General features: G+C 67.7%; 2 protein-coding genes across 3 annotated transcripts in view; one reads left to right on the top strand and one right to left on the bottom strand.

The window, feature by feature from the left end:
- Positions 1-2,248, bottom strand: part of AP2A2 (adaptor related protein complex 2 subunit alpha 2) — a 55,522-nt gene extending 53,274 nt beyond the window's left edge. For both annotated transcript variants that reach the window (XM_045821063.1, XM_045821064.1), the window contains exon 1: positions 2,030-2,248. In XM_045821063.1, the coding sequence (XP_045677019.1) occupies positions 2,030-2,096 (67 nt within the window). In that variant the 5' untranslated portion in view covers positions 2,097-2,248. The remainder of the gene's footprint in view (positions 1-2,029) is intronic.
- A 7,472-nt stretch (positions 2,249-9,720) lies between these two features.
- Positions 9,721-23,079, top strand: CHID1 (chitinase domain containing 1). The gene is made up of 13 exons (XM_045821074.1): positions 9,721-9,846; positions 13,358-13,529; positions 13,934-14,083; positions 14,305-14,437; positions 15,207-15,251; positions 15,916-16,022; positions 16,306-16,367; positions 17,128-17,220; positions 19,064-19,165; positions 19,548-19,703; positions 22,459-22,539; positions 22,683-22,725; positions 22,901-23,079. The coding sequence occupies exons 2-13, from the start codon at positions 13,419-13,421 to the stop codon at positions 22,997-22,999; spliced, it is 1,182 nt and encodes a 393-aa protein (XP_045677030.1). The 5' UTR covers positions 9,721-9,846; positions 13,358-13,418; the 3' UTR covers positions 23,000-23,079.
- The last annotated feature ends 1,914 nt before the right edge of the window (positions 23,080-24,993 follow it).

Genomic DNA, 24,993 nt, shown 5'->3' with positions numbered 1-24,993 from the left:
CCTGCCCTTCATGCGGTGTCAGCCTGAGAGCCATCTCCTTGGGGACATCTCACCCATCTGTTCCTCTCCTCGCACTCGCCTCATGCCAGACACGGTGCGGGCAGGAGGAAGGTGACAAGCAGGACAGCCGCGGTCCCCACCTGTGCAGCTCGGGGGCGGGGCACAGCACCCCAGGCTCGGAAGGGAAGGCACGGCGCTGCAGGTGATGGACAGGGGCCGGGCAGCGAGGCCGGGCAGCGCTTCTCAGAAGAGACCTGCCCGGCCCCCCGTGAGCACCAGACACCCCTCCTCACATCAGCCCCTTCGGGCAACAGGCTGTCTCCTTCACCGGTCTGCACTGGGGGCTCTCAGCAGGGACAGCTCTGCCCCACGGGACAACGTCCGGACACAGTTTTGGCTGTCAGGACGGAAGCACCTGGTGCAGAGGCCGGGGTGGCACTAAGCACAGGACAGGCCCACACAGCAGCTGACCAGCCCAGCAACTGACCAGCCCAAATGTCCACAGGGTGGCGGTGGAGAAAGGCGGGCCCGCCGTCAGTCGACAAGCGCCTTCTGCCCGAGTGCAGACCTCGCGCAGAGCACAGGCCTGCGGCCGGCCGGCCGGGAGGGCCAGAGGGTTTCCACATCGGCGCCCTGCCCGATGCGTCTCTCTTCCACGGTGAAGGGCTGACCCGCGGCTAAGTCAGGGCTGCAGAGGGGTCCCCTGAAGCAGCCGCACACACGCACAGCGTTACGAGACGCGTTAGAAATGAGACGACGGTTTTCTCGGAAATCGTGTTCCACAGCAAAGGGAGGGGGAAAGGAGAGTGCTGCTCTCCCTGCTGAAGCACCCAGGGTGTGTCTCCACAGCCCTATCTGGCGGAGCAAGGGGGGGGAGGGGGGGGTCTGAGCCGCCCAGTCTGGGTCCTGCACCCCAGCAGAAGGAGGGGAGGTTTACAAACCTCCTTCACAATATACCTCAGCTCTAGCCCGGGCTGGCGTGGCTCAGCGGACTGAGCGCCGGCCTGCGAACCAAAGGGTCGCCGGTTCGATTCCCGGTCAGGGCACAGGCCTGGGTTGCAGGCGGGTCCCCGGCAGGGGGCGCGCGAGAGGCGCCCACACACGGATGTTTCTCTCCCTCTCTTGCCCCCTCTCTAGAAATAAAGCCTTAAACGCATACACACGTACACTACACATGCACACACCTCAGTCCTAGGGCAATAAACAGAGTCACGGTCAACACCCCAGACGCCTACATTTCCAATTAGACGGAGGGAGGGACCGTCTCGGAAAACCGAGCGGGCGTCTGTCTGCGCACCAGGAACCAACCTCCCGGGAACAGGCTCTGCCCACCGGCCCCGGCCGTCCCGTCCCGTCCCGTCCCGTCCCACCGTGGGGGGGGGTTCCCACGCCGCGGGGACGCACACACGGGGGGCCCCGAGCCAGGCGGCGGGCCGAGCGGCGTCTCCCCGGGGGGGGGTGCTGCCCCCCCACACACACACACACTCCGCGAGCGAAAGCCCACGCCGCCCGCCGTGGGAGAGGCTGGGTTAAAGGCTCCACTGCTAGACACCCGGAGACGGCTGGGCGATGACATCATGCTGGGGAGGGGCGCCCTCGCAGGAACCCCTCGCCGGGCCGCCGCCGCCAGGTGCTCCTCGCCCGGCGCCCCGCAGCCCCGCAGCCCCGCAGCCCGGCCCGGGCCCCGGCCGCCCCGACCCGCCGCCCCGCCCCGCCCCCGGGTCTGCCCCGCCCCCGCCCGCCGACCCCCGCCCTCCGGGTCCGCGCCCCCCGCGCCCCCCCGCGCCCCCCCGGGCCCCCCGCCCTCCGGGCCCGCGCCCCGCCCCCGACGCTCACCCTCAAAGCCCGCACCCCCGGACCCCCGCCTCCCAGGTCCGCACCCCCGGACCCCGGACCTGCGCCCCCCGGGACCCCCGCCTTCCAGGTCCGCACTCTCCGCCCCCGCCCTCCAGGCCGGCATCTCGGGACCCCGGACCCGCGCCCCCCGGACCCCCGCCCCCCTCCGGCCTCCGCCGCCGCCGCCACTCACAGTTGCGGATGTCGGAGATGAAGACCGCCAGGCCCCGCATCCCGTCGCCCTTGGACACGGCCGGCATCTTCGGGCCCCGGGGAGCGGCCCGGGCTGACAAGCCTCGGGGAGCAGCGGGCAGCGGGGAGCGGGAAGCGGGGAGCGCCGCCGCCCGAGGAGCCGCCTCAGCCCCAGCCACCTCAGGCTCCCAGTGCCGCTCTCGGGCGCCGCCGCCGCGCGCGCGCGCACGTACGCACGCTCGCGGTCGCCGGCACGCGCACGCCCGCTCGCGCGGCCGCGCCTCGCGGGGGCGAGCACGTGGAGGGCGGGAGTGTGATGGTAGGCGCGGGGGCGCCCCCTGCAGGCCGACGCCGTGGGCGGGGCCGCGCTGGGAGCCACCGGCTCGGACTCTCAGGCCCTCGGGACCATACCCGACCGGGCCCCGCCCCGCCCTGCCCAGCCCCAGCTCTGCGGCAGCTCGCTGCCCGCCTGGAGGGGCCGGTAGGCATGCAGAGCTCCAAGCCCCTGATGCTCTTGTCCCTAGCTATGCAGAGCCAGGCCCTACCTGAAGTGACAGCCCCTACCCCACGACAGCACCGGGGGACCGCAGGAGCCCGTCTATACAATCCCATCCCTCAATGCCCAGCCAGGGCCCTTTGCCACTGCAGCCACCACGGGAGCCACCCTGCACCCCAGAGAGGCAGGGGCAGAGGGAGAGGACAGCCCCTGGGGCCCACACTGCAGGGGCCTTGGCCAGCCTGGACACGCTGGGAGTCTGTTTGCATAGCAGGTGGCCCTGCCGAGCCCTCCTTTGTGAAGCCAGGTGGCTTTGAAGAGGGGGCTCCCTCGGAGTTATCTGGACCCTGCACCTGGGAGTGGCCCAAACCCGCCAGGGAGACCCGCCCGACCCTGGCTCACTCCCTCAGTTCCCTGGGGGAGGTCAAGCCTGGACGGACCCTCCTGGGAGGAGGAAGGGGCAGGTCCCTCCCACAAACAAGGCACCCCACCCAGGCTCTGGGCCTCCAGGACCCCTGAGGAAAACTGGAACCTGCGGAGACCCAAATCTTTGTAAGACAGCAATCCTACCAACTTCCAAGACCTCCCATATAGCTGGGCTGGTGAAGGGCTTCCTGGAGGAGAGGAGACCCCCAGGCCCTGCATTCCCACGGTGGGAGCTAACTCTACCATGGCCAGGCCAGGGGACTTAACAAGCAGACCCCTACCCACTCCCAGCAGCCAGAGACCCTCGAGCAGCCTGGACAGAGCACCGGCCCAGCCTGAGGTAGAGGGCTTCTTGGAGGAGGGGCTTGGGTCTGGGCAGGCATCTACTTTCAGTGGTGATTCTGCGCTTCCCAAGCCTCCTGGGAAGTGTGTGTGCCTGTGTGTCTGGCTGGGGTGGGGGGCAGTCCCAGGACCCGAGGGAGACACAGGCAGCGCAGACAAGCCCTTCAGATGGCTTACCACCATCCAGCTTCGGGCCCGAGGTCACATGACCTTCCCAGACCGCAGTCGCTGCTGGGAGAGGCACAGGCAACGTTTAGAAACAGTTGCCTTTCTTAAACTGTGTAAACTGGACATCTGTTACATTTTAGCCACTTGTAGTCACAGCCGGGTTCTCAAAGGTGGGAGTGGAGCCAACGTGTCTTTCCATGGGGAGGTGCGGGCCCCACAGGTGGGTGCTCAACGCTTGGATCAAGAAGGAGGTCATGAAGGTGGGAAGCCCGGAGCCTGCAGTGTGGCCGAGGGGCCCAGGGCGTCCTGCCGTGTTAGTGGGCCGTGCTTGGCTCCTGCCAAGACCTGAGCCTGCTCAGGCCTCCTGTGGGGTCTGTGAGTGCCTCGGCTTCCATAATGGGTTTTAGACACTGACCCTTCTAGAAAATTGGGGGGGCGGCCTGGTCCAGGCACATGGCTAGTGGCCCTGAGCACCCATGCCTGTTCAGGGACATGGAGGTGGCAGTCCTTGGCACCTGGTGGCTACCTGTGGTCACCGGGGATGACATGTATGGGGAAGACCAGTCTCTAGGGACCAAGTGCATCCTGGCCATGGACCCTGGGCAGCAGGAGGAAGTCAAGAACTCTGTGGGGGTCGGCGCCTCAAGCAGAGCTGGACCTGAAGAAGGAGAGCGAGGAGCTAAAGTCCCTCACTGCTCATGTGACGGTGACCAGAGAGGCCTGTGACCGCAGGCGTCATCTCACAGCCACAGAGCTGAGCCCAAGGCCACACACACAGCTGGTTTCAGATTATTGCGAAATAGCCACAGTAATTGCACCTGAGGCCTCGCCACGTCTTACAGGGACTCTGGCATGCTGGTGGGGCGTGTGTGGGGCCCAGGGAATTGCAATGCCATACAAGGGGTAACTTAGGGGTCCCTGGGGGAAGACCCCGACCCCTACTTCCCAAGGGCCCCCAGTCAGCCTCCCCCCAGTGGATGAAGTTGTCCCCATAGTTGAAGACCCCATAATGACACCCAATGAAGGGGCTACTTTGTAAGAGAAAACTCAGTTGCCCTCAAAGGCCCCTGGCCAGCTCCATCCTCTGAGACCCGGGAGAGTCAGGTCCCAGCACAAAGCTGTACCCGGATGGGGAGGGCTGAGCCCCCCTGGCTGCAGGAAGTGGAGTTTACATCCTGCAGAGCGAGTGTGGGACAAATTCCCAGGGAGCAGGCCTCAGCCAGCCGGCCCCCTGGGTCGGCTGGGCCACTGGGGCTGGAGTCAGGGTGGCCCCGGGCGACAGCAGGGTTGAGATGCCAGCAATTCCTGGAAACAGTGCAGAGTGAGGAACTGGGAGATCTGCTGCCTCCCGCAGACGGGGCGTCTGCGGTCAAGGTGGCGGCTGGGCGGGCCCCTCCGAGCTGGGAGTAAGGACCTGGCCCTGGCCTCTCCGTGGCATGTGGATGGCCATGTTCCCTGCGCCCATCTTTCTGTCCCAGTTCCCCCTCTTTCTAAGGATGTGAGTCAAGTCAGATTAGGAGCCCCCCCTGCCCCATTACAAATGTCTCTTATTTCAATCTGCAATTACCCTGTTTCCAAATACAGTCACATTCTGGGATGCTGGGGGGAAGGACTTCAACACATGAAGGTTTAGGGGGTACAATTCGACCCCTGACAGAGGGTGAGGTGAGCGGATTTGGGGCCTGAGTTTGAGTGCCTGCCCCCTTCCCACCCCACCTACTTGGGACGGGGCTCCATGTCCACCCACAAGGGCGAGCGCCATACCATCCACCACGCCAGCCCGAGGGCCACCCGTGTTTACGCCGCGGTGGCTGGGGGCTCTGTTTCACTCTGCCAACCCAGGGGCCTGGGGGGCGTGTCAGGATGTCCCTCATCCTGTGCTGTGGGTTGTCATCTAGACCACATCACATCCACCTGCCTGGTGGGGGTCCAAGAGGCTTAGCAGGTGCTGTCAATCACTGGTAAAAGGCCACAGGAACAGGCCGATGGTGACCCCAACCAGCAGAGGTGCAGGAGACAGCGACGCAAGTCCTGCTGCCCTGGGATGCGGCCAGCTCAGGCATCCTGTTCACCCGCAGGGCAGCGACCAGGGCCTCCAGTGTCCCTGAGTTACCCGTTGAAAATACACCCCCTAGCCTTAAAGGCCAGCCCAGCCATGCCGGCAGCCAGCCAGCAGGCTATCACCAAACAGGCTGGCAGTTTGGGGCGTTTTCTGGCGAGGGCTTCCAGCACAGGCGGACAGCCACTCCGCCCTCTAAGGGCCGGCCAGGGCGAGCAGATGGGACACATGCCGTGTGCAGATTAGCCTGAGAAAAAACGCTTCAGGAGGGAAAACTTACCTGAAAACATCCGTTTCCCAGGGCCGCCATAACGGTGGCCACAAACTGGTGGCTTCTCTCCCTGTTCTGGAGGCCTGAAGTTCAAGATCAAGGTGTCGGCAGGGTCAGTTGCCCAGAGGCTCTGCAGGAGACTACTTCTTGCCTCTACTCTAGCTTCCGGTGGCCGTGTGACCCCAGTTCTGCCCCATCAGCTCATGTCCTCATCCCCCCCCGTGTCTGTGTGCCAGAGTTCTCCATCTCTTTTTTTATTTTATTTTTTTTATTTTGAGAAAGAGGAGAAAGGAGGGTGAGAGGAAGAGAAACATCGATTGGTTGCCTCTCACATGCCCCCAACCAGGGACCTGGCCCGCAACCCAGGCGTGTGCCCGGACTGGGAATAGAACCAGCGACCTTTGGGTTCACAGGACAATGCCCAGCCCACTGAGCCACACCAGCCAGGGCTCCATCTGTTTTCTTTCATGAGCTTTCCATTCGGTGGATTCAGGGCTCACCCTAAATGCAAGATAATATCATCCTAGGACCCTTCATGACGTCTGCAGGGATCCTGTTGTCAAATAAGGTGGCCTTCACAGGCACTGTGGTCTGGGGACATGCTGAGCCTTTTGAGGTCCCCCATTCACCCCACTGCAGCCACCAAGCAATGCTGCCCGTTCGACCACAGCGACACACACACCGTCCTTCCCCTTGGGGGCGGGGCGCAGGGAGGCTGGTTATGGAATGATGAGGAGCGTGAAACCCGCGCCTGACTCCACACAGCACAGCCCTGTGCAGGGCCCCCCGCCCGCCGCAGACGCCCACTTCGGGGCCCAGCACCTGCCTGGCTGGCTGACCAGACACCTACACGCTGGGCAGCACTCAAGGCCCGAGTCACAGCCATCCCTGGCCAAGGCCACATGGGCTGGTGGGGCCACATGTGGGACACAGACAGAAAATCTGCTGTGCTGGCCCCGGAGCTCCATCCAGAAGCTTCCTCTGAGTGAACACGCCCACTGCCTCTCCCTCCACGCTCTGAACTTTGCTTATCCAAGCACCTAGGGAGGATGTCTCCATCTGTGGGTGGGGGCGGTGCGGGGTGGGGGGGTGGGGAGCCCAGCAGCGAGACTCAGCAGCAGGAAATCCTGATGTGCGTTTCTCTTCCTGGGCTTCCGGCCTCAAAATTGGAAAGTTTTGGGGGCCCAGGAGTGTTAGGATGCAGTCAGTGATAGTGGTCTGGGCCTTGCCCTTAGGACAACCCTCGGCCAAGGCCTCCCTGATAAAACAAGGGCAAGTCACACTTGCCCCTGCCGGGAAGGGTCTTGCCTGTGCCAGCTCTTGGCAAATAAGGAGAGGCCCAGGGTGGCCTCCAAGGCTGGGGCCCCCACCCTCACCCCAGGCCAGGAGCAATGGCCTGCTGGCAGAAGACACAAGGCCAGCAGCCCCCAGGAGCCCCAAAGCCACAAGCTTTGGTGTGTCCTTGCGCAGTCAGCCACGAAATGGGCTCCCCATAGTAACTCAGGGACGCCAGAGTGGCCGTTCTGGACAGGCAACATCAGGGTGGGGACTCTTGGCTGGCCAGGTGCACCTGGAGTGCCCCGCTCCAGCCCAGCGGGTGTCCCCAGACCATGGAGGGTCCAGTAGCAGGAAGGTACATCTCTGCAGGCCCCCTGGCTCCACGGGGGAAGGTCCCTGCCTCTGTCTGTCCTCTGGCGTCCACTGCAGACAGGCGGGGACAAGGAGAAGCGCCTGTGAGGGCGGGCTGGACCTCTGCTGGGGCGCCCACCCCACACGAGCCCTGGTGGGCGGGCTGCTCCACGAGCCAGAGGGCCTAGACAGGGGGCTCAGACTCGGATTTAAACTGAATTCAAACAATCAGGATTTATTGATGTTATAAATTCAAAACCTAAATTCTTTAACCTGTTAAGTTTAATTTTACAAACCATTATTCCCTTTAAAAGCCTAACAGATTTTAAAATCATTTTTAAGGGGCCTCTGCATCATATTTGGTCCCATCCACAAAGTCAGTAAATTAAGCGTTTTCAACATCTCAAAAGGAATTTATAAATTAGGTATCTTTTACTTCCTTGTCAAGTACTTTAGCTTGTCTGAATTGACCGTAAAGTCTCAGTGCTCGAAGAGCTCACATGCTCAACAGGTTGACTTTTTAAGTGTGGCGGAACCCCTGTTGTCGTAAGTGTTCCCATGCGTTCTGGTTTCACTTAACATGGGACTGCTAGCACTGTGGTCCGGGTCTCCTCAGCCTCCTACGCCTCATTCATTCTAAATCTTCCTGTGGCTGAAAGATGTGCACGCACTTCAAGGGTCCAGCTTTCCCCCTGGGGCCCTCGGCACCAGCCGTGGCAGCTGGGAGGCTGACACTTTGTGAGGACCCCAGAATTATGCCCAGTGGGGCCTCTGCAGGGGGCCAGTGTCTGGCCCCTTGCCCCGCCTTCCCACCTGCTCTTGGGGTCTTGCCCAGAGTGAACCCCTGAGTGGATTTTACAATTCTTCCACTCCCAAGACCCCTGCAGTCCATGGTACCCTGAGGTGACTGGTGCCTTTCTCACTGAGAGATCGGTGATCTTGCTGGGGTCTCCCTGGCACCCACAGGGCTGCGCAGTTTGGCAGAGCACCCAACACAGCCTCCTGGGACCCGTTCCAGAACTCTGCCCGCCTTGAGGTCACTACCCCAAAGGCTGGGCCTCAGAGCTGAGCTGGGTGCCAGAAGCACAGAGCTGCCCGGTGACACCTGGCAGTTGGTGCACGACATGCACCAGCACACACACCAGCCCCACCCACGCTCTGGGAAGACCGGCAGGAAAGTCGGGGAAGAGAAAGAAGAAGACACGGTTAGGAAGAAAGAGAACAAAGTTCGGTTCGAGGAGAAGCCTGTCAAGCAGCGGAAAAGAGGAAACAGCTGAGCAGTAGCCCGGGCAATAGTGGGGCAGGGCCAGGGTGCGGACCGGCTCTGTGGTTTTCAGCAGGAAACTGCTGGAACCGGTGAGGGATGGGTGGGGGATCTGCCCACTTACACCAAGTGAATGAAACCGCTGGCCACGTGTGCCATCCCAGAAACTCCACTGCTCTTGCTCGGGGCTGAGAGGGGTCCTGTTCCCACTTGCAAGAAGGTGTCATTGTTACTGGAGGCGAACACAGGTACAGCGCCGGGTCTTGGGCACGTGGGGTTTTCATGCCCTGCTCCAGGTACCACGTGGGCACCACTAGCCCATGGTTGGTGACCCAAGCCGAGGGCTGAGTTGCCCTCTCACCCAGGGAGATGTGGGGGATGGCGCAGGAGGGCTAGGCTAGGGGGGGCGGCCACTCGGGGGGTAGGAAGAAAGCCTGGAGAGGCGATTTCCGTGTCCAAGACAGAAGAACTTGGAAGCCGGTGAGGTCGGTCCCGCGCGGTCCCCTCGGCCACGCGCCCAAACTAGGCTGAGGATCTGGAGCCTTAGGCGCTCCCTGGTGGCCACATGTGGTTGCAGCCCTGAGGTCCCACAAGGCGCCCAGGCTTCCAAGGAGGGCGTGCGCTGGAGAGGCCAGGAACCACCCCTCCCGCACATGCCCTGGTGCCCACGAGGAGACCGCGACACCCCGGGAACCCCGCCTCCACCCAGCAAGGCTGTCCTGCTCCCGGGAGAGCCTGAGTCCCGCGGAACGCGCGGCACAGCGGCACTCAACACACCACAGAGGACGCGTGGTCCGCGCGCCGCCTAGCTGCCCCGCCCTCCAGCCCCCGGGGCCCCCTGCCGCCTCCGAGTCCAGCCCCCGAGGGGCCTTTGATTCTCCTGGGTCCAGCCCCTTGGCTCCACTCCCGGCCCGTAGCCTGACCCCGCCCCCATTCTGGCTCCTCCCCTAGGCCCCGCCCCTCGCCCCTACTCCAGGCCCCGCCTTATGTCAGGCTCCTCCCCTCGGCCCCGCCCCTGCGTGCTGTGCGCGTGGCGGCGACGCGGAACTGGTGTAGCTCGGGCAAGACAGGCGCGGGCGCCCTGGGGCGGGACTTCCGGCGGCGCTGGCGAGCGTCTTCCGACAGTGCGCTGGAGTGGTCCTGCCGGCCACCGGGACATGAAGGTGAGCCCCGCGGCGGCCGGCCGGGGTGGTGTCGGCGCCTGCGTCTCGGCGTTGCGCCCCCTCCGCGCATGGCTTCAACCCTTTTCCGTGCAGTGGGCGCGCGGCGGCAGGAAGCCGAGCGGTGTGACCGCGGGCATGGACGGGAGGGCTGTCTGTGCAGGAGGACGTGGGCGGCGTGCGGGCGCGGACGCGAGCCGCAGCTCCTCGAGCGTGGACCCGTGCGAACGAGCGTGTGCGAATAAGACCCTGAGTGGGAGCAGCACGGCCTAGAGTGACAGTTGTCTGTCAGCGGCTGGTGAGACCGGGAGGGTGGCGGCCGCCCTGTCCCCGGGGGCTAGGGTCCCCGTGCAGCTTGGGGTGCACTGGGCGGGACCACACCTCGCTCAGCCCTCACTCAGCCTTGAAAGGGTAGATCTTGCACACCGGAGGATGACTCGCCGCCCCCCGTTTCCCAGGTCACCAGAGCTGAGCCCAGAGGGGTCGGGGGACAGTGGTTGGTGGCATAGCCGGACCTCTGCTGGACTCCTCTTTCCATCGCCCTGTGGTTAGCGCAGTGGCCACGCGTCCTCCGCCCGCCTGCTCAGCCTGCGGGCATGACAACAGGACCTGCCCGGGTGTGGAGAGCCGTCCGCTGCAGCCCGCGGTCATAAACGTCCCGGCCGGCTGCCGCCCTGCCTCCGCGCGCCTTCACCCCTCCCTGCGGGCACCCAGGTGGCTCCAGAATTTGCGCTCAAAGACGAGAGCTGGGATGAACTGGGATGAACGACATCACACTTGCCGTTCTGCTAAGGGCAGAGTCGTCTCAGGGTCCAGGCTGGTGGCAGTGACAGACGCTCGGGGCACATCACTGAGTGGCGAGACCAACCGGACTGGGGAAAGCGAGTGTCTGAAAGTGCCGTAGAAGAGAAACGGTCAGAGTGCATCACAGAGCAGGGGCTCTGCGCAGCGCCTTCCTGGTACACGCACACACATGCACTCTGTGTGTGGACGCGTGAACCAGGCTGTGGTCGGCACTCCTACTGTGGGTTTCGATAAAAACACTTGAACATCACCGCGGGAACTCGCTGTCCTTTGGTCACACGGCTGAACCGATCGTCCCAGGAGCTTGGAGCCTCAGATGGTGGGCTCCTGGCCGCCACGGGTCTGAGGCCCCGCCTCCAGCAGCCCTGTGGTTTGGGTGTGTTACAACTCTGGGTGACCGCAAGCCCACGTGGTCACCACACACCACACTCTCTTCTGGGGCCATTCCACACAGAGGAGGTCACGGGGCGGGGAGACACGTTCTGACCTAAGAACAGGATGCGTGAGCCCAGCAGTCAGCTCCGGCAGGACCATGATGCCTTGGGCAGAGAAGCGGGTGGGGGCGGGCGGCTCCCCACAGTGCACACCAGGCAGCCCACACGCTGGGTCCCCACCACCCAGTGCCAGCTAGGCCGTCGGTCTGGGAAGTCTCCTGCTGGTCAGGGAGCAGCCCAGCAATCCCAAGTGCTGCCCCCTGCCGCCTGCTCACCGCAGAGCTGTCCCCCCTCATCTGGGCGCAGGGGAGGATGGTCAGCGCAGGGGCCTCAAGCTCAGTCTGGTCCTCCTCCCGTAGCTCCTCCTTCAGGCACAGAAGCCAGGAGCGCCTGTGTTCCTCCAGATTGACCCCATCTCCACCCTTTCTTCTTCTTCCCTTCCCGATGGCATGAGGTCACAGATCAAGGGTCAGGCAGAGGGGTCTCTGTTCACCTGTGTGAGGACAGCAGGTGGGGCGGCAGGTGTGGCCCTCGGGGGGAAGGGCAGGGCACCGTCGAGCCCCCAGGTCACTGCTGTGTGGGCACCTTCAGCTTCATTTCTCCTTCTTTCCCATCCCCCATGACCCAAGCCTGCACCGCAGAGCTGAGGAGAGGCCTGCAGTCATGGAGGGCAGCTGGCAGAGGAGGCCCCCTCCCACCGCTTCTCGTGGCTCCTGCCAGCAGGTCCCTCTCGTGGGCACAGCGCTCCGTTTGGCCGCGTGTGGGAGTGCGTCGTTTGGGTCTCTCCCGAGCTGGCCCCTCACAGCTCGGCGGCTGCAGTTTCAGCCTGACCAGGGAAGCAAGGGATGATTCGGGGAGGCCACCCCCTGCCGTGGCCAGAGTCCCCCAGCCTCAGGGCCCTTCCCAGACCTGGGGCTGGGCCCAGGAAGGCCAGCCTCGCTGCTGGCCGACTCGCCCTTCACACCTGCACGTCCAGGTCTCCTCCAGGAGGACAGCCAGGCTGCGGAGCTTGTTGCTTGGGTGCCCCGAGGGAGAGACGAGGAGGTGGAATAGGGGGAGGGGTCTAAAAACATCCGCACCAGCAGTCGAAGCCCAGGGTGGGCAGGCAGAAGATGCGTGGGAGCCCACAGAGAGCCCGGCACGACCCCCGGGTCTGACAGCTCACTCGGGGTCGCTCGGGGTCATTCGGCATCCCCCCTTCTGTGCTGTTTTCTCTGGGCGAACTGGGGCGGGGGGTTACATAAAGCCAGGGCGTTTCCTGACGTTGGCACCAGCCACTCACAGCTCGTGCGTCCTGCCGCCTCCAGTGCCCGTCCCTGTCCCCGTGGGAGGAGGCGCGGGCCCTCCTCGGCCACAGACATCTTCCTGCGTGTTTGCTGCGTGGGTGCGGACGGTCCAAAAAGTGGGATTCGTGCAAGAGGAGATGGGCTGGGGAGGAGAATACTTGTGGGTGGGTTGTCCCCCAGAGGGTTTCTCTGACTTGAACTCCGAGAAGCAGCTTAGGGAAGGTGCTGCCCGGGGGGCAGGGGACTCCAGGCTTGCATCCGTCTCTCGGGTCCTGTCTCTGACGTGGGTGGAGATGCCATCTCACCTCCGCGTCCACTCCTCCGGTTTGTGGGGCGGCCGAGGTGCCGCCTCTGGGGCTCGGGCTGTCCGTGTGTCACCCCTCTTCGCATCCCTAGCTCAGTTTGCAGTGGGGCACCTTTCACTGGAGTCTCTTTTCTTGATTCACGAGGGTTCTCGGCGCGCCGGGCACAGGCAGTGCGTGGCCACGCACTGCCGAGTCTGCTCTGCGTGCTCTTTCTGGGATGTATTCTTTGCAGTAGCTCTGTTTTCTGAACGAAAGCATTGCGTGGCAGAGTAAGCTCTGTCGGTGCTTCCCTCGGGCGCCTCGGGCGCCTCGGCCCCAGCAGCGGGTCCTCACTTGGGTCCTCTCCTGTCTCCCTCACCCCCCCCCTCACTGCAGGGGAGCCCTCGGGCCGGGCCATCCTTGGGTCTGTTGGGGAAGGGAGAGCCCGGGTCCTTCTGGCGGGCTGGCAGTGGTCAGCGCGGCCCTGGGGTCGCAGGGGAGGCCAGGAAGCCCCTTCCTGCTCTTGGGAGAGAAACCAGGGGCCGCCCTGCTGGGAGCCGGACTGGGCTGCTGGGGCTGGTCCAGAGCAGGGCTGTGTTCTGGGCTGGTGCCGCCAGCCCCCAGGTTCCACTCAGACAAGGACCCCAGTGGCCAGAGGGGGCGCCCCACGCTGCTGGTGGCCTCCACAGCTCTGCCCTCCCTGCAGGCCCCGGACCCTGAGGTTGGAGCCCGCCCGTGACCACCCGCCTGCGGCCCGCCCGCCCGCCATGAAGGTGCTCCTGCGCGTGCTCTGGCTCGCTCTGGCCTGCGGCCCCGCTCACGCCACCCTGTCGAAGTCGGACGCCAAGAAGTCCGCCTCCAAGACACTGCTGGAGAAGGTCAGGGTCGTCCGGGGCTGGCCGAAGGGCTGACCTGTTGCTGTCGCACCTTCCTCCTGCCCACTGGGGCCCCCTGCTCATGCGGCCTCTGAGCTGGCAGGCTGGGGCCCCGGCCCCGGCTTCTCGGGTGACCTGCTTTCCGTGGCTTCTTTCGACACCGGCTCTCATCCCACCTCGAGGAGTTCTGTGCCGGCCACAGGGCACGTGGGCCAGAGGTGCCCCGGGAGGCAGAGCGTGTCTTCGGGGGTGGCCAGCTCCTCGGGGAGGGCCCCGCCCTGCCGTTTCCTGGCCAGCGGTGCCATGAGGGCCCTGCACAGCCCCCAGCTGAACAGAGAGGACCCCTGCGCCGGCTCTGCCTCCGGCCGCGGACACCGGCAGCCTGCTCCCTGTGCCTGTCGTTGCAGACCCAGTTCTCAGAGACGCCCGTGCAGGACCGGGGCCTGGTGGTCACAGACCCCCGAGCCGAGGACGTGGTGCTCGAGCATCGCAGCTACTGCGCAGCGAAGGCCCGGGAGCGGCACTTTGCCGGGGACGTCCTGGGCTACGTCACCCCAGTGAGCGGGGCCTGGGGGTGGGGGGGAGCGGGCTGGTCCCAAGGGCACGGTGGCGCCTGGGGTCTGCAGCCTCACCTCCCCAGGCGACCGCCACGGTGGGGAGGTCCTCTGGGGCTCGCCCGCCTGGTGCAGCCGGGCCCGCGGTGCCCCCGTCCAGGGGCAGTGCCTGAGCCCGCGGCCCCGGCTGCACGTGGGCTCACCTGGCCTCTGCCCTCTGCCAGTGGAACAGCCACGGCTACGACGTGGCCAAGGTCTTCGGGGGCAAGTTCACGCAGATCTCGCCCGTGTGGCTGCAGCTGAAGCGGCGTGGCCGCGAGATGTTCGAGGTCACGGGCCTTCACGACGTGGACCAAGGTTCGCACCTCGCCGCCTGTCGGCGCGTCCCCAGGCCTGGTGGGGTGGTGTGAGAGTGTGAGCGTGTCGGAGGACGGGTGGGAGTGTCTGAGTGTGTGTGTGTGAGCGTGGCCACGGCCCGCGCCGGCCTGCACCCCCGTCAGCTGCCCTCGGCAGCTCACCCGCGCCGTCCCGGAGGGGGCTCTGGGGAAGGGCTGCACTGCGCAGTGTCTCTGAGAGCAACGGGCACAGGGAGGAGGCCGCCAGTGTCCGCAGCCAGACGCAGAGCCAGCACAGGGGTCCTCTCCGTTCGGCCCGGGGCTGTGCGGGGGCCCTCGCGGCGCCGCCGGCCGGGAGACGGCAGGGCGGGGCCCTCCCCAAGGAGGTGGCTGCCCCGAAGACTCGCTCTGCCTCCCTGGGCATGCGTCTGGCCCACTCACCGCCGTGGCCGTCACAGAACCAGGCGAGGCAGGTCCAGGGAGGAGTGGAGCGAAAACCCGGCCGTCCCGACAGCGTCTCCTCTGGGCCTGTGCCCAGGTTTACGTGGCTGTCCCCCTGTGGGGTCCTGAGAGGACACAGGTGTCAGCCGGCTGTAAAGTTTCGAGTCCCAGAGCAGCTCCCCGACATCAGGAGGCCAGGGTCGGAGCCGCCCCGGCCCAGGCCGCTCTGCGGGGCCCTCTGGCCCCGGACCCTCTCCACCGGCCTGCCCTTCGCTCTCCTGCCGAGCGTGTCCCCCCGAGATGAGTGAGGACCTGCGTTCCCGATCCGAGTGTCCTCTTCCCGCCCACAGGGTGGATGCGTGCCGTCAGGAAGCAGGCCAAGGGGCTGCGCATAGGTGAGTCCAGGGCGTCGGGCGGTCGGGGCGGCCAGGCCTTGGGCCGCACGAGGGTCGGAGGCCCTGGCTGCTGTGGCCTCCCCGTGCGAGGGTGAGGGGCCCCGGGGTGCTCTCCGTGCCCACGGGTAGCTCCGAGACGGTGCAGAGGGGCAGCCAGCCCCCAGCCTGGCACTCGTGGCCCTTGGTCCAGCCAGGGCCCTCCGGCCCTCCCGCCCACCCAGGCCAGTGCCCCCTTCCCCAGTTTCTTCAGCCACCTGGCGAGCCTTTATTGAGGGCCTGAGGGCCGATTCTGAGAGGGACGCCAGCCCTGCCCACCCTGCAGCTCCCAGCGGCGAGGGAGGGCAGTGTCCCAAAGTGCAGAGGGGTCAGCAGGGGCTGGGGGGGGCCGCCAGGGAGGGTCCTAGAACAGACCTCCTAGAGCGGGTCTGGGAGGAAGGTGGTCCAGCGGACGCCGGGCAGCCGGGACCAGCGTGTGAGGGCAGACGGGTCAGCGCCTCTGTCCTTCCCCAACCGGCTGGGGCCCTCCCTCTCCGGGCTGTGGGTTGCTGGGGTGACCGCACCAGGTGCCCGGCTGTGTGGTCACTCTGCTCTGGGGGCTGACGGCGCCTCGTGGGTGGAGCGGAGCCCAGGAGGGTCACAGTGCCTGCGCGGGCCTGTCCCCCAGTCCCTCGGCTGCTGTTTGAGGACTGGACTCACGAGGACTTCCGGAGCGTCTGGGACAGCGAGGACGAGATAGAGGAGCTCAGCAAGACCGTGGTCCAGGTCGCCAAGGTGAGGCCTGGCACTCCACAGGCAACACCCGCAGGGGTCCCCAGGGCTGGGGCCCTGCCGAGGGTGACGCCCAGCTGTCCAGTGTGGGGCTGCAGGTGGGGGCACCCCTGGGGCCCCAGGAGTTGGGGAGTCCTGGCCACTCATTCTGCCTCTGGCTCCCGAGGGGACCCCCGCCACCCTACTCAGAGAGGCACTTCGTGCCTGCGGCATGACCTTCCTGGAAGGGCGAGGGAGTCCGCCGTCCAGCCCTCCCTCTGACCGGCCGCCTGCCTGGCCCTTTCAGAGCCAGCACTTCGACGGCTTTGTGGTGGAGGCCTGGAGCCAGCTGCTGAGCCAGGAGCGCGTGTGAGTGGGCTCGGGCGGGCCGGGGGCGGGCCGGCACACCGGCAGGAGGCACTGCCGGGCCCCAGAGCCTCCTGGGGACCTGGGGAGGGGCTGGCCTGGCCGCCCAGCCCTCGAGTTCTGTGTCCACCCTTCCCTGTGCGCTCTCAGCTGCACCCCGCCCCGCCCCCCAGGGCCAGAGTGCCTGGCGAGAGTCGCCTGCCGAAGGGAGCACCCCCAGTTGGCAGGGATGTGGGGAGGGACGCAGCTCCACGGAGCGGTGGTGCCACCTACAGGCCACCACTGAGGGCGGCAGTGGGGTCTGGAGTGGAATGGGCCGGCCCTCCCTTGAGGCCTGGAGGAATCCCCGTGGGGCCCCAGGCCTGAGCCCCGCCCCTCCTGCCCGCCTCCCCGGGGCGCTGGGCTGGGCTCCAGGCCTCTCCCTTGGGGCAGCTGGGCAGGAAATGGGGAATGAGACCCCCCCCACTGAGGCCCAGAGGGAGGTGTGCCAAGGGCCCTCCGCCCCCCATGGTGGGTGAAGGGGCCCCTGCTTCCCTGTGCCCGGACCCCCAGGCCTGCAGGCGATTCTGCCCTGAGGCCCGGCCCCACTGAGACGGTGCATGCGGGGTCCTGGGGCCCCAGGAGGGACTCCCGACAGCGTGGGGGCCGCCGAGTGTCCGGTGCCCGCGGGGCAGGAAGTGCGGTGAAGGGGCGCCAGCCTGACGGGGTCCCGGCCGGCCACCCGGCCTGACCTCCCGGCCTGACCTCCTCCGTGTCTCCACAGGGGTCTCGTGCACATGCTCACCCACATGGCCGAGGCGCTGCACCAGGCCCGGCTGGTGGTCATCCTGGTCATCCCGCCGGCCGTCACCCCTGGGTAAGGGCTGCGCTCGCTCGGGGCTGGGGACCCCCTGCACCCACGCACATGAAGCCGTGTCAGAAGCCCCCATGTTGAGGGGCGGGGCCTGTTAGACGAAGTCCCACTCGCTCTCGGACGAGGCCCTGGGGCTCCACGGCCAGGTCTACACCTGCCGGGCCGCGGGAGCTCGGGGGTCCAGCCCCCTTCACGTGCTCTGCCAGGGCCTGTGGGATGGGGGGGAGGGGGCAGGGCCCAGGCAGTCCAGCTGCCGTGTCCCCCCTCCCCCAGCCAGGGCACATCGTGAGGACCCAGGTCAGGCCGGGGGGCGAGGGCAGGGCAGTGACAGGGAGGGGCCCCAGAGGCCCAGAGAGGCTGGCCAGGGGCTCCACCCGGCCTGCAGCCCCTGCGGAGGCTGGAGCAGGGCACCTCGGGCCAGTGACCTGTGTCGGGGTGTTCGCCGTTTAATAGGCCCACACAACAGACTCAGCTGACGCTCCCGGGGGGCCCACGGGCCCCCCAGCAGTCGAGACACCCCTCAAAGCAGGTGCCGTTCCTGGGGTGATGTGCCTGGCCAGCCGGCCGCCCTCCCAGCCCCATAGTGCCCACCGCATATCACCAGAGGTCCCTTTGCACACCCTGGACAGCAGCCTGCGGCCCGACGCCCCTCCCTGTCTGGAAGGGTGGGCCGCAGCTGGGGGAAGGCAGGCGGCAGACGCCCCAGGCCCTGACTCTCCTGGTTTCCTGGGGGTTTCTGGGGGTTTTCGGGGGCAGCTCCTCCGGCAGGGGCTCTGCCCGCAGCCCCGCCCTGGAACGGGCCTTCCACTCACGCGGCCTCGCAGCTTCCAGCGGGTGCGGGGGGCGGACTGGCGGTGGGTGTGTGTTGGCGGGAGGTGGACACCCCCGGAGGGCCAGCCTCTGGTCCCGGCAGGGCCCTTTCCAGCTGGCACCCTCTCTGCCCCAGAGCCTTCGTGCCTGGCTCCCGGCACTGGGGCGAGAGGTGGGTGAGAGCTGGAGTCAGCTGGCCCCTCACCCTGCAGCCCCCCGAGGAGGAGGCTCCCCCCGAGAGGTGGTCTGGGGATGCCAGGAGTGGGACCACGGCCACCCGGGCTGCGGGCGGGGTCCCCCAGGCCAGCCCCTCCCAGCAAGCTGATGGCCAGCAGCTGCTGGTCCCCTTGGACCCTCGTGGGGCAGGTGGGCTCATGCCTAGCGGAGCAGCCAGGGAGGGGTAACAGCTGGCGGGGGGCTAGGGTGGGGAGCAGGTGTGGGCACCCCGATGGTGGGCAGGCCCTCCACCTGTCACTGGTTAGGTCCCCACCAGGCTGCTGTGGGGGCTGCCTTGCAGGTGGCACCCACAGGCCAGGTGAGGCGGAGGCCAGCATCTGTGGATGGGGAGTCGGCCTGGAGGGGCCAACACTCGGGGTTCCCCACCTGATAGGCAGGGTTGCAGCCTGGAGCGGGGCGGGGAGCGGGAGGTTGGGGGGAGGGTAGAGCCCTCTGGGGCTACAGAGGGTTAAGGACAGGGGAGGTGCTTGTCACCTGGCAAGGTAGGGTCCCTAGCACGTCAGGGTGATGAAGGAAAGAGGTGTCCACCACGTGAGACGCAACTGGGGGCAGTGAGGTGGGTGTCTTGGGGCGGACGAGGCCCGAGAGACGACCTGGGGGACCCTGTTGCGCCCCGCCCCCGCCCCCACCCCCACTTCTGGAGCGCGGCACTGACCTAGCTGCCGGCCTTCGTCCCCGCTGACGAGAGCTGAGTCGCTGCCAGGCCCTCCTGGAGCGGAGCCTGGGGGTGGGCCGGGGGCGCCGACCGAGGGGCCAGCGGGCTGTGCAAGCGCCCCGTGGCCGTGCTTGTCTCGTGCAGGACCGACCAGCTGGGCATGTTCACGCACAAGGAGCTGGAGCAGCTGGGCCCCGTGCTGGACGGGTTCAGCCTCATGACCTACGACTACCCGACCGCGCAGCAGTGAGTGTGGGGGCCGGGCCCTGGCCGCTGCCGTCCCCCCCGAGGCCCGAGGTGGGCCCTGCCTTACGCAGCTTTCTCCTGGCGGGGGCCCGTGGGTGGTGGCAGCAGGCGGCCCCTGCGGGAGCGCCACACCTCCAGGGAGAGGCGACCACCAGCAGTGGGCCCACCCTGTCGCCAGGGAGACAGTGTCCCACTGCTGCCTGTCCCCATCCCCGGGCCTCGGCCCGAGCCGGGCTGCTCCCGGTGGGACAGGTGTGGTGGACGAGGGAGACCCCCTTCCTTACCCCGACCTGCACAGACCCCGCCCCCGGCCGGGGGCTCACGGCGGACAGTCCGAGGCCCCTGCCTGCCGCTGACGGCCCACCCCTCCGTCGCCCTGCAGGCCGGGCCCCAACGCACCGCTGTCCTGGGTGCGAGCCTGCGTCCAGGTCCTGGACCCCAAATCCAGGTGGCGGAGCAAGATCCTCCTGGGGCTCAACTTCTACGGCATGGACTACTCGGCCTCCAAGGATGCCCGCGAGCCTGTCGTCGGGACCAGGTGAGCCGGGGGGAACCCCGCCACGCAGGTGGGGAGCCTCCTGTGCCGTCCCCTCCCCGTAGGCCCTCGCGCCGGTGGGCCTGCGAGTCTCCCGGAGGCGGTGGACAGAGCGAGTGGGAAGCCCTGGCAGGTCTGACCGCTTGCTGGGTGCCAGTGGGCGGGGGGCCATGCCAGCACTGCGCCAGCTGGGGCTCCTGCGGCCTTTCCTCCAGTCGGCGGGTCAGTGACGATGTGAGCAGGCATGGGCCAGGCCTGGGCGGGACCCCGCACAGTCCTGGAGGCTCTTGTCCCGTGGACCCCGACTTCCTTCCATGCGAAGGATCGCCTCTCCGTTTCTCGCTGGGCGGCTGTGCCGGTGTGGGTCCTTTGCTCCTCCAACCCGCAGCCCAGGCAGCCCAGGCCTGCACTCCGACTGGGAATCGAACCGGCGACCTTTAGCTTTGCAGGGTGACGCCCAGCCCGCTGAGCCACGCGGGTCAGGGCTGTTGAGCTGTATTCTGCTTCTTGTCTGGAAGGTCCGTCTGCCGGGTGGGGAGTCCCGGGTTGCCAGCTCTCCCCCGTTCTTCCAGCCTGTTGCTCGGTCATCTTCCCGCCGCGGCGTCCGGCGGGACCCGTGCTGCGTAGCTCTGCCCCTGCCGTGGCGCGGCCCGCCGGGGCCTGCACGGGGGTCCCTCCTGCATCGGTTTGCGTTGAGCTTTTCGCGTCTGTGGGTCCGTGCACTGACAAAGTGTCGGGTTCAGAAAGGTCGTGCCAGTTTCTCCGAGTGTTTCCTCCCTGTCCCTGCCCTGCCGTCCTCCCCGCAGGCCCTGGAGCGCGTGCCGGTCGGGGTGGCGGGTCTGTCCCCAGCCCGCTGGCCCGCACGGCGCCTTCCCGAGCCTCCTTCTCTCCACGCGCTTTCTGGGCCTCGTCCCTGTCTTCACGTCCGTGGCCACTTCCTGCCACGTCACCCGCTCTTGACCCCCCAGGCCTTCTCCTGTCGGCACTGGCCCGGCGCTGGGGGCGGTCTTCCCGCACCTTCCGCATCTCCGGTCAACTCCGCGCTGTGTGGGACCTTCAGGTCCCGCCGGAGGCGGCCCCTTCCTGTGGTCCCGTCCCCTGCCCCCCGTGGGCCTGCGCTCTGGGTGGAGCACCTTTCTGCCCCGGCAGCGCCTGACCTGGGTGCCAGTGCCACTGGTTCCCGGGAGACCAGGTGAGCCGCCGCCCGTCCGCAGGCCCGGCCCTGCCGGCGAGCCGTGTGTCCAGAGACCGCTGCCGCTCTGCCGCCCCCGTCGGCAGGGGCCCTCCGTGGTCGGGGGCCGTGTCCGTCTGGCTGCTTCGTGCACTGCCCTCCCCTGCCGCAGCCTGAGCTGGAAGGCCCCTGTCCCCCAGCCCCCCAACCCCCCCCAGCCCTGCTCTGTCCCCACATCCCTGGCCTGCAGCGGGTGGACGTGGGGTCGCTGGCCTTGAAGGACCCCCATCTCGGCTGGGGCTGCTGCACAAACACCCCAGACAGACGAGGTCCCTGTCAGGGAGGCTGGAGTCCGAGACCGGGTGTCGCAGGGCTGGGCCCCCCGAGGCCTCTCTCCTGGGTGTGTAGGCAGACATCTCCTCCCGGCATCCCCCCACGATTCCTCTGTATGTGTCTGTGTCCTGACCTCTGACCCCACTTGTGGGGTCAGGAGAGCAAAGGCCCCGGGAGGCCCTCGGCCCAGGCTGTTCTGAGGCCTGGGGGCTGCAGGAGGGAGCTCTGATCGTGAAGGGGTGTGTGTGTGTGTGTGTGTGTGTGCATGTGCCCCCGTGTGCGTGCTGAGGGGTGTGCACTGTTCACGCGCACACACCGGCTGGCCCCCCTGCACGTGCCCCTCGCAGGCACCCGCCGCAGCGGGTCTGAGGGGAGCAGGGGGTGCAGACTGGGGCTGGGGGCGGGGCTGGCTGCGGGTCGGGGACCAGCCGCCCTGCCCCCACCCTGCCTCACCTTGGCAGGAGCAGACGCTGCAGCCGAGCAGGGCCTCCCTGGGGGCCGGAGTCCGTCAGTGCCGGCGCGGGCAGTGTGCTGACTTGGCAGGGCCATGGCTCCCGCCCTGCAAGGGCAGATGGGGGTCGGCGTCCACGTGGGTCCTGCAGGGGGCCCAGGGGACCTGGGCGGAGCGGCCGGCCGTGCCCCGATAGGCAGTCAGCGCTGGCTCAAGGCTTTTGGAGCGGCCGGGGCCACCTCTGTGCCCTGGACTTCAGGGGCTGTCCCCTGCCTGGCTGAGAGCCCCCGGAGCTGCCCTGGCCCCGCCCTTCCCTAGGCCGGGGGGGCCATGCCCACCCTGGCACTCGGGGCGGGGCTCCTCTCTGCGGCTCCGGAGAGCGGTCCTGCAGCCTGGGCCATCATGTGGCCGCCTCCCCAGGGGTCTGTGTGGAGTGGGTGCAGAGCTGTGGGGTCAGGAGGACGTCCCCTCCCTCCAGATGCACCTGGAGAGGGCGCTGCGGCCCCCACAGGACCCCCGCACAGCCAGGGCTGCACGCAGCCGGGGACGTCGCAGGTTGACCAGTCACTGCCCCGGGAAGGGCACGCAGGGCGGGGCGACAGGTGTGGCTGGGAGCCCCCGGGAGCCCCCACCACGTGTCAAGAGGCCCGTGAGCCTGAGCAGGAAGCCGGGCCTCCCTCCTCTCGCCTCCGTGTCTGGGTGGCCTCGTCCATCCATGGCGGCCACAGGGAGGTGTTCGGGCTGCCCTGAGCGAGACCTCCTGGGGGGCTGGGGTGCCCCCACCCACACCCCGGTCCCCCCAGGTACATCCAGACGCTGAAGGAGCACAGGCCCCGGATGGTGTGGGACAGCCAGGCCGCAGAGCACTTCTTCGAGTACAAGAAGTGAGTGTGCTGCCCGGGCCGGGCCGGGTGGGGCTGGGGGCGGGGGCGGGGGTGGCTCCTCCAACCAGACCTGAGACCTGGGTTGTGGGGGGCGGGCCTGGGGAGCCAGAGGCAGGAAGCCAGCGCTCCGCTGTCCTTTGCAGAAGCCGAGGCGGGAGGCACATCCTCTTCTACCCGACTCTGAAGGTGCGTGAGTCCCCACCGTGACCCTGCCCTCCGGGAGGCTGCGGGGCGGGCAGCGGGGTCAGTGCGTGGTCTGGCCTGCCGCCCCCCGGGGCCGAGGGCCTGGGCCCTGAGCGGTGCTGGGGCTGCGGGGCTGGGGGAGGGGAGAGGGGAGGCCGACGGTGCTCTCTGCCCACAGTCCGTGCAGGTGCGGCTGGAGCTGGCCAGGGAGCTGGGCGTCGGGCTGTCCATCTGGGAGCTGGGCCAGGGCCTGGACTACTTCTACGACCTGCTCTAGGCCCGGCCGCAGGGCGGCCGCGACTTCCAGGCGATGGGGGGCATGTGGCGTGCGAAATACAGACTCTTCCGTCTTCCCAACCGTGTCTGCCGCACTCCTTGGGTGGGACGGCCAGGCCCCGGGGCACCCCGAGGACACAGTCCCCGCCCCACGGGGCCTGGGGCCCGGCCTGGGTTTGGAGGCTCTGGAAGGACCCGGCTCTCCGGTGCCCGGACCCCTGGCAGCGGGGCTGCGCTTTGTCCTCCCGCCGCCCACACGGACCCTCTCACCTGCTCCCAAGCCCACCAGGCCCCGCAGCAAGGGGCAGGGCCAGACCTGCCTGAGGGGCTGGGCCCTGGGCCTTGCGGGCGGCAGCAGGGCCTGTGGGCGCCGTGAGCTTTGTGGTCACCGTGGACTGACAGCATGCCCTCCTGTTCCACCACCTGTGGGTGCAGCCACGCTCCCAGAAGGAACCAGGGGGAACCTCGTGAGGAGCCGAAGCACAGCCAGGCCCCTCAGCAAGAGGCTGCTCACCCCACCGCCCCCAAGCCCCTCAGCGGACCCGCTGGCCGCGGGGACAGACCCACCGCAGTGCTCGCCCAGGCAGTGCGCTCACTGGCCGGGTGCCATGCGAGAGCTCGCAGCCACACCCCACGTCTCTGGCTCCCCTGGGGCACTTGGGGTCCCGGGTCGGCAGCCCTGGGAGGGGCCGTGTCCCCCCCTTTTGCTGTGGGACATGGAAGGGGGTGGGTGTCTGTCCTTGGGGGTCAGGGCCTGGCCGTGCCCACCAGTCCCTCCACGGAGCCGCCCGCCCACTGGGGCTGCCCTGAGGGGGGACTGCCCCCTTGGCGTGGGCGGAGGGCCAGCCTCGGAGCCCCCCACCTCTGCTGGGCCCTGACAACTATCCCCCCACCCATGCAGAGGCCCCGGCGCTGCCCCCAGCTAGGCCTGCTCTTGGGTGAGGTGGAGCAGCCCGTGGGTCCCGGGAGACGGACCCCGTCTCCCAGGTCGGGGTGGGGCCGGCCCTGACGGGAGGACAGGTGGGGGCGAGGTGGGGCCCTCGTGAGAAGCCAGCGTGTGCTGCCTTGGGTGTGCCCACGTGCCCGTGTGTGCGCGGGCCAGCGGCTGGCCGGCTCGCCCTCTCAGCCCACACCTGTGGCCACGGGCGCCCCCAGCTTGGAAGACCTGGGCAGGGAGGGAGGGTGGCGGGGAGGGGGCAGCGCTGGGTCCATAGGTGCTTCCAAGTCCACAGGAGTTGGGGACCCGCTGTGTGATTGGGGTGCTGCTGCTGGTGGGTGTGGAGCCAGGTCGGTGACGAGACACTGGACGTGCGAGGGGGGCTCCCTGACGTGGGGTTTGGGAAACCAGGGCCCAGCGAAGGGGGCGGGGGGTCGAGGGAGGCGTCCTGGCACGCACTGGACGCCCAGGGGCAGCACGTGGGGGTGCTGCCGCCGGTGGGGTCGGTGCTGGGGGACAGGCCACCACCCCAGTGGGGCCCCCCTGGGACCTCGGTGCCCCGTTGGACCACGAGCTGAGGCCGGACACCGGACGGCACCTGGCATCCCTACGTGCAAGTCCCGGGGTGGGGGTGGGGGGGCCAGTGGGGGCTGGGCCCAGGGTGGTGGGCGCTGGCGGGGTGGACAGCCGGCCCTGCTGGACGTGAGGCCTCACTTGCAGCTGTCCGCTGCTGCTGCTGCTGTGTGGAGAGAGTTTCGGGCGCCAAGCGCGTCCCCAGACCTACCTGTGTGTTAGTTCAGGGTTAGATCCCAGGGGCCTCTCGGGGGATGGGGACTGGGCGGGGAGCCAGCCGGGGTCAGGAAAGGACAGAGATGCAGGCGGAGGGTGGGCCCGGGCAGGTCGGGGAGACTGCGGGCGGCCCCAGAGCGTCGGCGCCGTTTCCAGGGCTCGGGCAGCGGAGGCCGCGCGGCTGCCCTGGGCCCACGGCCCGCCTGCCTGGCCTGGGCAGCCGGTCTGAGCCGTGCATGTCCGGGAGCCCCCCCCAGGCACTAGTCCCG

This window comes from Phyllostomus hastatus, unplaced genomic scaffold, assembly GCF_019186645.2.
Source record: "Phyllostomus hastatus isolate PE091 unplaced genomic scaffold, TTU_PhHast_1.1 phas_scaffold_443, whole genome shotgun sequence".
Classification (NCBI taxonomy): domain Eukaryota; kingdom Metazoa; phylum Chordata; class Mammalia; order Chiroptera; family Phyllostomidae; genus Phyllostomus; species Phyllostomus hastatus.
Note: the sequence above shows the minus strand (reverse complement) of the source record. Positions and strands in the feature narration are given on the sequence as shown.

Excerpts from the sequence above, each read along its gene's own strand:
- CHID1 (XM_045821074.1), top strand. The coding sequence starts at position 13,419 with ATGAAGGTGCTCCTGCGCGTGCTCTGGCTCGCTCTGGCCTGCGGCCCC. Across the intron at positions 16,368-17,127 it reads CTGCTGAGCCAGGAGCGCGT|GGGTCTCGTGCACATGCTCA; the intron begins GTGAGTGGGCTC and ends GTGTCTCCACAG. Across the intron at positions 17,221-19,063 it reads CCGCCGGCCGTCACCCCTGG|GACCGACCAGCTGGGCATGT; the intron begins GTAAGGGCTGCG and ends TGTCTCGTGCAG.